Here is a 17,244-nt window from a genome sequence, read left to right on the forward strand (position 1 = left end):
GGGAAAAAAGATGCCTGTTGACTGGTATAAGAAATGCTAAATGAAAAACCCATCCTTCACCAATGAAGATAGGTATTCTGACACTTTGGGTCTTAGAGAGTTTCCTGAGACCCGAGAGTTTAAATGGCTCACCCACAGAACAGGCAGGATTTGAACATGGGTCTTTTTGATGATGGATGTCCACTCTCATCAGGACTCCATTCTGCCTGTCACTTAGCTCATGAAAGATCTTTAATGAATGCCTAGATGAAATAATGAATTATTGAATAAATAATGATGGCAGAGGAGTCAATCATCTTGATTGGGTATTATGATGAAGTCTTTATTTTTAAATTCAAGAAAAACTCTAATAGAAAGCTATTAGAATAGCCATGCAGATTACAATCAGATCTAACCTTGTCTCTTGTCTGGTGCTTATTCCTATTGACAAGAGGCCCAATTCCTCTTCCAAAAGATGAAGAACATACTTACTCTGTACACAGAACAGTGTCAAGCATTCAATTTTCCAGATTTAAAACTGAGTCTCTTCAAAGAGGAAGGCTTCATGTATGGCAACTGAACTGCTTGCAATCAAACTAATTGGAAGCACAATGACCCAAAATGAGTTTAAATGCAGTATAATGTATGTTTAGCAATCAGTGAAGCAGTCCTTTATAATTCAGACTCATGGTCCCAATTTGTGTCACATGATAGAGAATAAGGGGTGGAGGTGGAAGAAGGAGAAAAAAGGAAGAGAGATAAAGGAAAAAAATATAAAAATAATTTCTGTGCCTCCAAAGAGCTGATGAGCCAAGATGAATGTACTCATTTTTTAAAAGAGGTAGCATAATGTAAATCTATCATATGTACCCTATAATGAAACAGGTTTGATGGACAGAATCTCAATATCAAGGATAGCACAACATATCTTCAAAGAGAAGTCTTAAAATATGTAGTAGAGAACATTAACAAAGAAAATCCAAGGTGTTTAATTTTTTACTTTATTTTTAAAAATGAATTTTTATTTTAATGTTATTTATTAAATAGTGATCAAAAACTGCTATAATTCTTGAATAGTTCAAAAATATTTTGGTGACATTGATTGGAGAGAAATAAGAAACAAACTGGTCCTCCAGGACCATATATGGAAAGCAGAGGACAGAAAGTGTGTTTTCCAGAATGTATGAATCAAGCAATCAATAAATGATTTAATAAATCAATCAAAGAGTATTTAAGTGCTAATTATGGGTCATGTCATGTGGTAAGTGGTAGATATATATATGCATATATATATGCATATATATAAAATTTCTACTCTCAAGGTTTCACTTTAACTGAGGAAGGGGAATATTTATACATATAGGAGGATTTAGTTATAGGTTGACAGCAAAGATCCATAGGCTTTTTGGAGTAGTAAAGGGGTGAATAGCATTGTCTAAACTCTAAATCAAGAACAGAATTACAGATATGAAGATAGTGGTTAGGCTAATGACCAAGAAATCAGTGAGATTTCTATCTATGCAGCAGAAAGATAAAGAAAAGGAGATAGAAACTTGAGTAACCAGGTGTGTAAAGCAATGGAAATTTCAGAAATAAAGATCTAGTTCAACATTTTCAGTTCACAGAACAAGAAACTAGACCCTAAAGAGGAAGAAATGATTTCTTCAAAGTCACTCAGCCAGTGAGGTTCAATACTAAAGCCTAAGGCTATTTTTAGAAGTTCATAATGACTGTCCCATCAATATATTTACAATTACCCCATGGGTAGATCTGACTATTATCATAGGTATTTTCATAATACCACCCTGACTTATTAGATTCTAATAATTTCCTAAACAGAAATAATTGCATTGCCCTAAATGCATTTTCAAAAGTTATTTTTATTTAGAAGATTTCAAAAATCAAATCAAATGCTCTTTGGGTCCCAAACATTTTCTTTACTTTTAAAAAATATTTTATTTATTTCTTTTTCAAACTACATGCAATGGTAGTTTTTAATCAATCGTTTTTTGCAAGGTTTTGAGTTTTATCTTTCTTTTCTCCCTCTCCCCCCCCCTTCCTTTGACAGAAAGCAATTTAATATAGGTTTTCCATTATAACCACCCAAACATTTGCTCAAACTTGTAGTGAAGCACCACACATTTCTGAAGACTGTCTTGATGTTTTTGTTGTCTCAGCTGGATTCCAAGGTATCTTCCAATCTTCCATGATCCTATTATTTTCCCATCCCTATTGTATACTTACTAAAGTTACAACCTGCAGTCAAGTAAATATTGATTTCTTGCACTGACAAAGATTCCTAAGCTATTCTAGCAAAGAGGAAAATGAAGAGGGAAAAGAGGAGCTTATAAAATGTCTTTTTTTTTTTAGTTCTACTGATTGTCTTGGGGTATAGAGAAAATAGAGGAAACCTAGGTCAACCCTATCTAATCCTTTGCATTTAGATCCAAGGTAGGTCCACATTTCAGAGATTAATCAGAAATATTTTGCCGCTGGTGATTTAGGGAAGTGACTCCAACATACCATAAACTATATAAAATCTAAAAGTAGAGTTCTATCCCCTCACAAATCTATATCCAAACAAATCTGTTAACCTGGTACATTAACCTCAGGAGACTCAAGTACAAATCAATAACTCTGATACTTCCTGGCTGTAGGAGCATGAGCAAACAGTTAGCTCAGTTTCCCAATCTGTAAAATGGGAAAAAGGTGCCTTCCTTACAATATAGTTGAGAAGAAAGCATTCAGATAATGAAGATATAACAGAAATAGGAATTATTCTTCCTTTACAGAGCCTATTGCTTTGTTGAACAAATATTTAATTCATTATACATTTCCTTTCTTCTAATGATGCAGACAAGTTTCTCAGAAGTGGTTTCAACAGCAAAAGTTCCATTTGTTTTTAAAACCAACAGGAAAAAATTCAAAAAACAAAAAGCTCATGTGACAACTGTGGACAATAACACGGAAATAGAATGGGTAAGCTGATCAGTTAGGATCTTTTCTTAGTTCTGTGACTGTATATTTGATAACTGGTGAATGGTTATACTAAGGGATATGAAGGCAATAGAACAAATACCATAAGGCAGAATGAATGAGAGAGAAAAATACAAAAAAAGCAGAGAAATTTAAAAAAGGTTTGTATGAGATAAGAAAGAAGAAAGAAGAGCCAAAAGGAGATGTACAATATTCTTTTGTAAACTACTTATACTTTTCTTGACATAGAGGATTTCTAGGTGAAGAAACTTCCTCTAAAAATACAAGGGGACCCATTCTCTGCTACCTATAGTAATCTCCGAGTTCAAGAGTGATCAAAATAGTATGAATGAAAAACTTCAAAGATATTCCGACAACAGTGAAGCATACTGTGTTGGTAACATTCTATCACAATAAAAAAGATGAATACTTTCTCTTTGTTAACAGCCAATAAAAATTTAGATATTTATTGGAAAGTATTTCTATTAAGTATACATGTGTTTACACACACACACACACACACACACACACACGCACACTTGAGAAAGCAATACAATAAAAGAGTATTGAGAAGCACCCAAGGAGTAGGAGATAGAAATCCAGTCTTGGGAGTTAAGAAAATCTAGCTCAAGGTCCTGACTAGGCTACTTCTCTAATGACTATGGGCAAGTGAATAAAACATTAAGGGTTAAGATAAAGACTAAGCAGGTGGAGAACTGCACAGGTTGGAAGAGTTCATCATGGGAGAAATGGCAAGTAGCAAGCCAAAACAAGGAACCTCCCACCAAGGTTGGGATCTGGGGTCTCAGCTCTGGAGGAAAAGCCTCGGGTTCCCATAGGCCACTAGATGGCAGAAACATATGACAGTCATTGATAATGAGGAATGGCACCACAATGGACAAAAGACTCTAAATCAGATGGATGGACAATTGAGACACACACACACACACACACACACACACACACACACACACACAGAGAGAAGGAAGCAGACATGTGGAAATGGATCTCTTTCCATGATGGATTTCAAGTTCCTCCCCTTCTCCATGGAACTTCTATTGTTGTTCCTAAAAGTTAAAACAAAGACTGTAATAAACTATTATGAAGTGATTTGTTTTTATCTTCTTTATATTATTTCATTTATACTTATTTTTTTCCTTGTTCTTTCCCATTCACTATCCCCCCCCACTATCAAATTAGAATGCAGGCTCCCTGAAAGTACATTGTGTTTCATATTTTGAACATATATTAAAAATATACACATACATATATATATGTAAATATCTTCACATACATACACATGCATATATAAAATTACGATTGATGAATGAGTGATGCAAAGACTTCCAAGAACCCAAACTGTGTTATGTGCTAACCTCTGAACCTGTGTGAATTCTTTAGCTTTCTGATCCTGCAAAATGCAGATGATGAGAGCAGTTCCCTAACAGGGATGTTGTGACTCTCAAGAAACATAATGCATCCCAGGTACTCTGAATAGGCAGACAGTCTCTGATATACTTTAAATCTCTTCATCTATGGCCAATGGTACCAAGAATTGGGTATATATTTGCTCTTAGTAGTAAAGGACCTGGTTCCTTTGATCATGGGATACAGGAAAAATACATGGAAAAAACTGAATAAGGTTCAACAGCCTTAGAGGGAAAACCAAGGATACTCTGGACTTCAAATGAGGTCTTAGGGCTATGTGACATGCTAATTCAAGAGGGTTTCACAGTCATAGACTGGTCAACAACCTCTTCAGAATTGGCTCAGCCGAGTCATAACGAATGGATCAACGATGCATCCTGCCTGCATCAGGCTGTTAGCAGCTATATGGCTTGCTGTAGTGTCAATGGCTCCTGAAAACCCCAAACCCCTACCTCACGCACCCCCCATTTAGACAGGAAACCTGGCAATTATCTAACTCCACCACTCCATTCCCAATCTGCTGTTCCATTAAAGTTTATAAGCCCTAATAGACAGTCATCACCCTTGGCAAGGCTCCGACTTGAGAACGGCCACCATCCCTGCCTCCGGATTTATGAACAGCAAGGATCTCTGGTGGGGTGGGGGGCAGGCTCATTTCTGCAGACTGGACAGGAGGAGGCTGGAGAGCAGAGCTGAGGTGGATGGACTGTATCCGTCCCCTCTCACAGGATAGTTAGTGGAGCTAATTACTGAGGGAAAAATGGAGATCATTCATTAGGCTGTTCAGCAAATTACGGTTTGTTAACAATGATTTATAATGCCAAGTGCTGGGTAACTAGGCTAGGCTTTTTCCAGTGCAGGCGAAGAGGACATGACAGTCTATTAGCTGTGCTGATCTAAACAACTTGTCACCAGGGTGCTTTTGTTAAAGAGGCATTGTATTTCAAATGAGCAAACATTTTTTACATGAAGCAAAAGGCATCTTCACTATATTTTAGCTTTTGAAGCCAATGACGTGTGATAAGTAAAACATGCCTCTCCTGGCCAAATCAAGGAGAAGAGGACAATCTACTTGTCCTCTGAAACAAGACCCAGTTGGATGGTCATTGGATGGGGAGGCACCTCATTTACTAACAAGGCAAAGAATCAGGACATAGCTGCTTGGACCTGGTTGGTGCAATCTAATAGGCAGCTTGGTGGGATCTGGCATCAGGAAATTCTAATGTCCCAAACATTTCTCAGCCTTATTTTCCCTCATTTTTAAAATAGGGATATAAGAGGAGCTAACTCCCAGAGATGTTGGATTCAGACATCTAAATTCTATATTTAGAATCCTTGCCATATGCAAAATGCTTTGCAAACATTAAGCCAAGATGTTAGTGTTTATTATTAATAAATGCTAATTTAATTAAATATTAATTAACATGTTAGTTTTATAAATCTAGAGCTAGAAGAGACCTCGGGGTCAATGAGTCCAACCTAGTCATTTTACAAAGGAGAAAACTACAGCAATGACATATGCAAGGTGAGAGAATCCTAGCTCTGGACCTTAGAAGTCATCCATTTCACCTTCTCAAATTACAAGTGAATAAACTGAGGCTGGAAAGGAGAAGTACTTAGCCAAAGGCAACAAAGGTGCAGTAAGCATAAGAAGAGGGATATAAAATCAGGATCTCTGAAAGCAGAGCTACTGGAGAGGGCAAGAGTCATCAGAATGACCAAAACAAGATTTGGATGTAGTTTTTCTGACTTGGAAGGCAGAGTTTTTTCCAGAAGGTACTAGCACTCCCATGCTTCAGTTGATCTGGAATAAAGTATTTCAGACCTGGGGTTTATATATATAGACCCATCCCTCATATGAAATCACTAAAGTCAATTTATGATCTTTCAAATATGGATTGAAATTATTAGTTAAATAAGAACACAGGATCTAGATTCCTAAGACAGCTCAATGATCCCTAAGTCCAACCCCTTCGCTTTTCTGAAGGGGAAACTGAGGCCCATTAAGGGCTTTGTATTCAGAGCTTATGATTCTGAATTTGATGTTCTTACCATTGTCATTTCAAACTAGTCACATGATACTGACACAAGAAGAGAGATTCTATTAGAATCACAAAATGTTCAAGGATAAAAGGGAACTTAGAAATCCTACAGGTCTGTCATTTTCATCAAATTCATCTCTAAATTAATCTAATCACTTCCTCCTCCAACAAGATTTAGGATTTTTCTCTTTCCTGACATTAGGAGTCGAAGAGATAGAGGAGAAAAGACAGTAAATCCCAGGCATGGGGAAGGGAAAAGAAAAGTCCCAAAGACAGGATACGGATGAGTACACTGAAGGATCAACAGCTAGTCTGAAAGGGTTGGGTTAAAGAGCTTGGGGAAGGGAGAGAGAGAGAGAGAGAGAGATGAACAAGGCTGGAAAGGTAGCTGGAAAAGGTCAATGCCAAAAAGAAGAGTTTATATTTTATCCCAGAGATAACAGGATGCCCCTGGAGTTTACTGAGTAGCAGGGGTGTTGTGGTCAGATCAATGTTTTGGGGAAGCTGTCTCAATGATAGAACACTGAAATTCTCGCAGTGTAGCCACCATTTGTAATTATCTAGAACCATTACAGAATCTAGTCATTGTTGCTTTTTTCACTTAAATTAAATTTTTATTTGTAAGGTAGCATTTACTTGTTTTATTTTATTTATCTTTTAATGCCACTTTTAAAAATTGTGGCTAAATTACTGTCTTTGAACTTCTGAATTATGTTTCTATTTAATCTAGTCTTTAGGAAGAGATCTGGATTCCTTATTGGGTACTGGTGCAAAATAAGTATCCTTCTCATGGGAACTCTGACATTTGACTGTCAGTGTCCTAACATAAACTGTAGTATGGAGAGGAACTAAAAAAAAAAAAAGCAGATTCACAGATCTTAGAGCTAAAAGGGAACTCTGTGGCCATTAATTTTAACAGGTTCATTTTACAGAAAAGGAAATTGAGAACCTTGGAGAGGAAGAGTTTTTGTCCAAGGTGGGAAAGGTGGTAAAAAGGCAGGATTCAAACCCATGACTGATGACTTCAGACTATCCACTGGACTATATTGTTCATACTTTAGAAAGGAGCCTAACGGTTCTGTAAGTAGGCAAGGAAATATGCATATATATTCACACATGTTGTTGACCAACCAAGATGGTGGACTAAGGCAGGAAATCACTTGAACAATCCCAAATTCACCTCTAAACAACCATATAATAATGCCTCAAAATGAAGTGTGAACTGACAAAACCAACAAAAAGACAGGGCTAAACAATTTTCCAACCCCAGACAACTTAGACAGTCAGCAGTAAAGGTCTATCTCACTCAGGTAAGAATGGAGCAAAGATCAGTGCAGGTAATGTCTGGGCAAGCCAACAGAATCCCATGCCCAACAGGCCAGCACTGTTAGATCTTTAGTACAATAAGCTTGAGTCATAAAGTCTGCTTGCTACCCTAGAAGCAGAGTCCAACATTTAGCATAAAATTAAAAGTCACAAAATCGATTGGGAAAAGAGGAAAAAAAAGAGCAAAATGAAAGTAACCATGGAGAGATGTTATAGTACCAGGGAAGATTAAAACACAAACTTGGAAGAGGACAACAATGTAGAAAGAAAAGGTACAAGATAAACCTCAAAGAAAAAAGTAATCGGTCTCAGGTCCCCAAAAAAAAGAACTCCTGGAAGAGCTAAAAAAGAATTTTAAAAATTAGAGAGGGTGAAGAAAAATTGGAAAAGAAATGAGAGAAATGCAAGAGATTCATAAAAAAAAATGAGTCAATAGTTTGATAAAGGAAGTAAAAAATAAAGGATAAGATATATAAAAATAACCAAAGAAAACAACTTTTTAAAAGTAGAATTGACCAAATGGAAAAGACGTTTGTAATAGCTTGTTGAAGAGAATAATTCCTTAAAAATCAGAATTGAGCAAGTGGAAGCTAATGACTCCATAAGATTTCAAAAAATGGAAAAAATAGAAGAAAATTTGAAATATCTCACTGGAAAAACAATTGACCTGGAAAACAGATACAGGAGAGATAAATTAGACTACTTGAAAGCCAGGAGCAAAAAAAGAATCATTTTGAAAAATTATCAAATGAAATTGCCCTAATATCTGAAAATGAGGGAAAATATATAAATTGAAAGAATCCACCAGTCAACTACTGAAGAAGATCCCAAAATAAAAATTTCTAAAACTTCTATAGTCAAATTCCAGAGCTTTCAGACCAAGGAGAAAATACTGTAAACAACCAGAAGTAAATAATTCAAATATCATGGACCTACAGGATTACACATAGATACAAAGCAAGAAGACATCTTTAAAAGTCTTCAAATTCAACATTCAAATTTTATCTGTTCAAAGAACCATTGATAGATAACCTAGAATGGGTCTTAAATGTCATTGAGTCCAATGCATTAATTTTACACAGAAGGGAAGTCTAAAAAGGTTAGACAAATCACAGACTTAGAGGTTTAAGAGACCTTTGAAGAAATCTAGTTCAAACTTCTGGTAAAGACTCTGAGGCCTGGAGCTAGAAAGTGACCTAGAGTTGAAAAGAGGTGGCTATTGGATAGAAGACCAAGTTTTGAACTCATATCTTATAATTCAAAATTCAGCCTTCTTTCTATAATACAAGATAAAGAGCATTATAGAATCAAAAGAATGAACCCCTCCATTGTTTAGGCAGTCTTCAACCAATATTGTTTCTTCAACATTATCCAGTGGGATTTCACTCAATAGGTGCCTGTAACTAAAAGAACAAAAGTCTCTATTTTTCTATAAAATTAGAAATCTTCTTGACTACCTACACACTCTAAAATCAGGAGAACAGTGTGAACATCATTTTGAATATTCAAAACAAAAAGATACAGTTTAAATACATTTAACACAGTGAGGAAAATGTCCTTGCTGTTTGCAAAAGAAAAAAAAAACAGAAAATCCTGGTACATGTTCCAAATACTGAGTATACAAGCCAACAAAATGAGGATATAGAGTCTAACAAGACTATAAATCCATTTATATTTAGAATATTGGCCTGGGTATGAATATGAGATGAATAAGGATATACCACATGTACATTTTATCCCAACGCTTCTCAGACATGAAAAGTACTCTAAGTATTTCCCCCAATCCCTTCTTTATTTTGTCTAGTTTAAGAATTCATTCCAATATGCTTATGTAAACAGTGTTTTTAGCTGCTATTCTCATATCTTAATTTCGGTGCCAACCTGGTGCTTTTTCACATAATGGAAAAGTGACAGGCCAAAGCAAAGACCTTAATGACTCAAAACTAAAGAGAACTATGACTAGCATAATAAAAGGGTATATCCACTCCAAATTCCCAATTCATCTCTAAAATGAAATTTTAGAGAAAACATAGGTAAAAAACAGAAAAAAGAATCTATGGTATTCCTGTTTTTCATTGCCACTGGGTAGATGGGTAGATAAGAAGATAAATTGAAGTCTTATAAATTGAATACTCCAATCAACACTTAATCTGGTTTCAGGTCTGGCACAACTAGATGTGTGATATTCATCAGAATAAAATAACTTCCAGTCTCCCTAATTGTCAATATTTGGTAGAAAGAATCCAGGAAATGGAAAAAAAATTTAATAGAAATTCAAGTGGGAAAATGCTTTGGAATCATTAACATACTGAAGAAACAGGTGAAGGAAAAAAGATGACACTGTTAACTCTTCAGTAAGTAATATACACTTTAAAACTGACTCACAGGATAATAAAGGAAGATTTGTCTCCACCCAACATTGCTAAAACAACTTAACATCACAATGAAAATTGCTATCAAACTTCACCAGTGTCCTGGAACTTACCTGATCTTGAAAGTCTTCTTACTGGATAGAAGCAAGCTGAGAAAAGAGATATTAAAAAGCAGAGAGAACGAGGAACCTGGGAGCACCACACCATTTTGGAACAAAAAGTCACTGGCAGGACCTCATCTGAGTTTCCAAATTGGAAGGCATTTAGGACAGATGAGTGGAGGTGACCTCATGTGCCATTTTCCGAGCCAAGGTGAGCCTGAATGAAAACTCTTTGGGGAAAGAAGACTTTGCCACAATGTCAATGGAAGGACATTGACTCTTATGCTTTGATAATACAATAATTATATCAATTGGAAACACATGCTACTTGGATCATTGCGGGGCATTCTTCTCATCGTCTCAGGCTACATAATACATCTGGTGTGCGTTTGCTCCATGTAAGTTAATAAAACTACAGGTTTTTTAAATAAGCAGGGTAATTCTAAAAACAACTTTTCCAACATAAGAAAGGGCGAAAGCTTTCGATATTCATCCAGTGGCGTGTTAAGTGTAAAAAATGATTTTAGAAACATAATCACAAGGGTGCTTTCCAAGTACTAATATGAGAAAGGAGAAGAAGAAGTACAGAGAGAGAAACAGGAAAGGAGACAAGGAGTAAGAAGAGAGATGCAATGGAAGAAAAGAAAGGAAAAAAGAGAGAAAGGCAGGCAGGAGAGAGCAAGAAAGTGAGAAGAGGAAAGAAAAGAAAAAGGAAGAAAGGAAATAAAAAGAAATAAAGAAAAAATGAGGAAGGAAGGAAAGAAAGACAAGGAAGAAAGTGAAGGATAGAGCAATAGGAATGAAGGAGAGGGAGAGAATAAGTGAGGGTGGGAGAGATGAATCCTTGAAATAAAAAAAGAAAAAATCAAAGAAAAACATGCTCTGTAAACAGTAATAACTAGAGATGATTCAGTTCTCTTAGATTAATCATATTGACATTAAAAATACCAATACATTCCCATCAGAAATAACAAAGGCTTAAATAGATGCTTAGGTCTGTCTATCTGTCTCTCTCCACACACACACACACACACACACACACACACACACACCCCAAACATGTTTTAATGGCTGGATAAGGCTCTTCCTTCTTTTGGATGGTGAAGGGCCTATTGCCAGTCTCCAGATTTTTACTCCAGTGGGCCAACCCACATCCCGCCTGCTGTCCAAGGGTGGCAGATGGAGCGTCTTCTGTTAGCTCTGCTCCTGAATCGGGAACCCAATGGCTGTGGAGAAGACGGCTCCTAGGCATGAATATTCAGCTCCTGCCATCAGGAAGAGAGCTAAAGAAGCCCAGGAGCCTACTCCATCTACCAGGTGCCCAACAACCTTCGCCTCCTCATTGGACTGGTTTTGAGGTTGGAGGGGGAAAAGGCAAAAGGAAAGAAACTGAATCCTGATTTGTTTTTCTGTCTCTTTTCTCATGATCAATTTCTCAGGCCTCAGCAGGAAGAATGACATTCAAGTCTGAGAAACCTCTGCAGAAGAAGGATCCTGCTCCAACAGAGGGGTCACCAACACCTTCCCAATACAGGCTCATCAGCCTGGTAGCAAGAACTTCCATATTTTATTGTGAGCTTCTTAAAGAATGGTTTCACTAAAACCAAGAGGAAGACTCATTTTTGCTCTGCAAACAGATGATGGGATATATGGAGACCTTTCCTCACCATCCTTTGTAGGGTTCAGTTAGGAAACAGTACCAATTCTGAATTAAAATAGTTGGCCACGATTGGCTGAGAAGAGAAGGGAGGCCTGAAGACCACTTTTCTTCAACTATGATCATTAAAATGTTATCAAATGAGGAAGGGAATCCATGTAATAAAATGAAATATTCCTTATATTCATCTATCCCCTATAACAATTACAGGGAGCAGTTTTCTGAGTCTGAGGATATCAGACTTGGGGTATATTAAAATGAGAAGGGTCATTTCCATAGGAAACAAATCTAGTAACACATGAAATCTTGACAACTCTACAAATAGATTAGTCTTTCAAATGAAAGAGGCAAAGAATGAATTTTTTTTTGGAGGGGGGCATGGTCTGTCTACAGTGAGAAGCACTGGAGAGAATCATGGCTCCCCATGCACCTCTACTCCAAATTTGACTCTTACCCTAATGGTTCCAAATCACTGGATAAAGAAAATCACTTACTGGGGGATTCCACGCCTGTAAATTTGACCTGAGATCACAACAAGAATCAATTTCCACTGGAGTCTGCAAATAACAGATCTATTTAAAAAAATTTTTTAAAAGAGATGAAAAATAATAGACCACCATGCAGGGAAGTAAGGTAGGGGCTTTCTTTGCCAAAGAAGCAGAAGTTTGAGAATTAAAGAAATACCAGGGAAAGTCATATACATGAAACATGAGAAACACTTACAAAATAGCCGGTCCCCAAACTGGAAGGAGCTGAACTCTACAAGAGAGCAAAAGACAGAGTGGAAAGTCAGCAATGGTTGTTGGTGTTGGTCTTATTATTTTTACCACTATAATTAACAGTACTATTATTACTGTTATCATTAGTACAGTACAATGCATACAGCTTCATGCTATTATTGCTATTATTACATTTCAATCCACAGTTCACTATCATCATTATTCCTGTTACTATTACAGTCTAATCCACACAACTTATTACTTACTACCACTACCACTACTACTGTTGCTACTAACCTTTTCCAGTGCACACAGTTCATTATTATCATTACTCTCATTACTAATAGTTTAATCCACACAGTTTATTAGTACTACTATCAGTGCCACAACTACTGTTGCAGTTAACATTTTCCAAATCACACAGTTCATCATTATTAATATAATATTACTATTACTAAGATAGTCCAAGCCACGCAACTCATTATTCCTACTGTTGTTCACATATTCAAATGCAAAAAGATTTCTGTTATTACTATTACTTCCCATACTACCAAGACCATCACCACCACTACAGTTATTATGGTAACATATTATAATCTACTTATCTTCTTCTTCTTCTTCTTGTTATTATTACTACTACCCATACTTTTGCTATTAATACATTCCTATCCATGTGGTTTATCATCATCGTCATCATCATTATTGCCTATGCCATCATTTTTATAATATATTCTGCTCCACATAACTCATTATTAATAGCACCATTGCTACTCCTACTGCTCTTGGTAACATGATCTAACTGACATTGCTTCTTCTTCTTCTCATGACTATTACTACCAGTACTATTATTATTATTAAGACACTTTGATCCACACAACTCATCATCATCATCATCATTACTACTAGACTAGTACGACTGCCGTGGTTATTACTGTGAACACATTTCACCTGGCACAGCTACTCATTATAATTATTGCTTTATTAACCATATTCTTGTTATTAATACATTTCAATCTCCAGTTTATTACCATTATTTTATTACTATTACTATTCTACTATTATTATTATTTATAAATCCCAGTTCACCTGGTTCATTACTATTATTACTCTCACTACTCCCATGATGACTAGAATGGCTATTATTAACAAAAGCCAATTGACATGGTTTGTATTATTATCATTATTGATTACTTCCATAGCATTATCATTAACGTGTTTCAATCTGTAGAGCTAATTATATATTTTTTATTAATATTGCTATTATTAATTAATATTATTAATACAACCCAATTCACCTGCTCATTATGTTATTACTCGTACTATTCCTGTTACTACCAGCATGGTCATCACTATTAACACATCTGTCGACACAGTTCATTATTATTATTATTAGTAGTAGTAGTAGTAGTAGTAGTGGTAGTATTTGTATTAGTATTTATTAGTATTAGTATTCCTTCCATACCATCACCATTCACAATTTCATTCTTCACAGCACATTATCATTATGTTTATTGCTACCACTACCATACTCTTGGTATTATGAATGTGCCCCAATTGACCAGGCTCATTACTGCTATAACTCCTACTACTCCTATACTACCAGCATGGTCATCATTATTAACACATATCTATTGATACAGTTCATTAGTGTTAGTATTTATTAATATTACTATTCCTTCCATACCATCACCATTCACAATTTCATTCTTCACAACTCATTATCATTATGTTTTTACTGCTATCACTACCATACTCTTGGTATTATCGATGCGCCCCAATTCACATGGCTCATTACTGCTATTACTCCTACTACTCCTATACTACAAAGCTTGGTCATCATTATTAAAACATATCTAGCAATACAGTTCATCATCATCATCATCATTATTATTATTGTTATTATTACTATTCCTTCCATATGACAACCATTCACAATTTCATTTTTCACAGTTCATTATCATTATGTTTTATTGCTACCGCTACCATACTCTTAGTATTATCGATATGCCCCAATTCACCTGGCTCATTACTGCTATTACTCTTACTATTCCTATACCACCAGCATGGCTGTTATCATCATTGCCAGCACGTTCCAATGGACACAGCTCGTTACTAGCCATCTCCGCTGCCCTTTCATCAGAGCATCACAGAGCTTTCGCAGGCCTCTCTCTTGTCATCTGCTGCTGATACAAACACTGTGTTCCCTAATTTCTCCCCCTTTACATCTCGCCACAACTTTGAGATGCTAACGCTCTATTTGCTGAATTCTGAGCTTCTGCGGTGGACGTAATTGCCAATTTATTTGACAGGCAGCTGGGTAATGAATTAATGATGGCATTTCTCCCCGTGTGGAGACTAAACAGACACGCATCAACCTGCCTCCCGGACTCGCTGACATTCAATGTCCTGGTCTCGAGTGCTTGTTGCGGTGGCCACAAAGGGGCAGGCGGGAGGAAAAGCCAAGACTGAATTCAAACTAAAAAGCCCGGTGGGTCTGGATGACTTTTTCAGCATCTGACCCGTGTGCTGGGCGATACCCCTAGAGATTCCAGTCACTGTTCACATAATGCTTTTCGAAAATGAGACATTTTGTAAACATAATTAGTAGTCAAAATGTAAAGAACGTGGGGACCTGGGGGAAGCTGCTCAAGGCCCCCATTTCTAGAGCCTCTCAGCATGAGCTGCCCGTTGATGTCTTCCTACTCCTAATGGGACAAGTACTGAGAAGAGGGTAATAGCTAGGCAAGGGAGGAAGGGGTTTATCTTTGGCCCCAACCTGCAGAAAAAAGCAGGAGTAAGGAAAGATATCCAGGCATGACCATGGACAATCTGATACTGATTCCTTTAAATTATATCATTGTTTCCATGAATTCCACCGAATGTGAATGCTGGGGTAGGATAGGAAAGGGAAAATGAGGCTGGCTTCCCATCTTTGCACAAAGAATTCCTACAGGCTCCAAAAGCAGAACATAGAACCAGACATTCAAAGCTCTACAGAAACTCCCTCAGAGACCATCCAGTCCAACACCCTCAATATACATATGGGGAAACTGAGGCTCTTAAGACACACAGAGACCTCTAGCTAATAGAATGTTGGTGGGAGAGGTTGGATTAGATGATCTCTTGCATCTTCCCTAACTTCACATTCACGTACCTATAATCTTCATAGGAACACCAGTAACGGAGATACTGTTATTAACATGTTTTACATACAGGGAGAAATTGAGGGTCTTAAGACCCTCCCATCAGAAAAGTGAAATGAAGAGAGACCTGTTCCCTATATGATCTTTTTATCAATAAAATCAGAGACTGGATTAGATAACCTCTTGTCTCTTTTGACTTCACATTCATGTACCTATAATCTTCATAACAACCTGGTAAGGGAGATACTATTATTGATTTATTTTACTTGTGGGGGAACTGTGGCTCTTAAGACACTCAAAACTAGGCAAGCCAAGTGACCCAGGAAGCATGTTGATTAAATGGGCTCAATTTACTTGGAGAAGACCCAGATTCAAATCTTGACTTTGGTACTGACCATGCCTCTCTGATCAAGGGAAGTCATTTAAATCATTTTAGGGCTCCGATTCATGCTCTCTGAAATAACAAATTACAGTTTCGGAAATATCAGCTTCACAGGAGGAGGTCCTAGGTTCAAATTTTCCTTTATCCCAAATTACTCTGGGCAATCCATTTAACATCTCCAGGACTAGAAAACAAGGGGAATGGCCTCTAAATTCTGTACTGGCTCTTAATCCATGATTCTATGGTTTTGAAGAATGTAGGCCAAAAAAAAGGGGTTCTCTTAGGAGTTAAGGGCATCCAGAGTTTAACTGACAGCCTCTGAGTCAGATCTAAGCTATTCCAAGGGGTGGGGTATATGAGCAACTGCTTGGGAGGTCAGGAGAACTTTTTTAGTTGTATAAAAGGGTTTTTCCAGGTGACGGAAGCAGGAAGGTCCTTGTGAATGACCGGCATCAGGCCCGGATCACTGACCGCATGGACACAGCATGTGCAATATGTCCAAAGGGTGGCAAGGAGAGCCAGCTCGTGAGCTAGAGACATTCACAGGACTGTACTCACAAACGTCATGGCCCGAGGAGGCAGCTTTCTTTTGAAATTAGTTGCTCTGAGATTTTGCAGATTAGATATGGATATAGATATGGATATGGATATGGATATGGATATGGATATGGATATGGGCATAGATATGGATATAGATATAGGTATAGAGATACAGATATAGATGATATAGATATGGATACAGATATAGATAATATTGATACAGATATAGATAATATTGATATACAGATAATATTGCTATAGATCTAGATACAGATATCGATAGATATAGATGATATGGATATAAAGAAATACATATACACACACATATACATATAGATGGCTATACACATATACATGTATACATATATTCATATATAAATATCTATTTAGATAGGAACAGATAAATATTCACATACATGAATGTGTGTGTGTATATATATATATATATATATATATATATATATATATATATATATGTATGATGCCTTTTTCTTCTCTTTTCTCTCCCACCCTAACACTCCTTCCTCTTTATAAATGTATTTTTAGCCCTGGAGCAAAACTACCACCCCTGTGTACATA

At 36.7% G+C, this 17,244-nt stretch overlaps 1 protein-coding gene across 5 annotated transcripts in view; it reads right to left on the reverse strand.

The window, feature by feature from the left end:
- AUTS2 (activator of transcription and developmental regulator AUTS2) overlaps positions 1-17,244 on the reverse strand; it is a 1,198,592-nt gene that overhangs the window by 655,342 nt on the left and 526,006 nt on the right. For all 5 annotated transcript variants that reach the window (XM_074189338.1, XM_074189337.1, XM_074189335.1 and 2 more), the window contains one exon: positions 12,605-12,640. In XM_074189338.1, the coding sequence (XP_074045439.1) occupies positions 12,605-12,640 (36 nt within the window). The remainder of the gene's footprint in view (positions 1-12,604; positions 12,641-17,244) is intronic.

Source organism: Macrotis lagotis, chromosome 5 (genome assembly GCF_037893015.1).
Source record: "Macrotis lagotis isolate mMagLag1 chromosome 5, bilby.v1.9.chrom.fasta, whole genome shotgun sequence".
Classification (NCBI taxonomy): domain Eukaryota; kingdom Metazoa; phylum Chordata; class Mammalia; order Peramelemorphia; family Peramelidae; genus Macrotis; species Macrotis lagotis.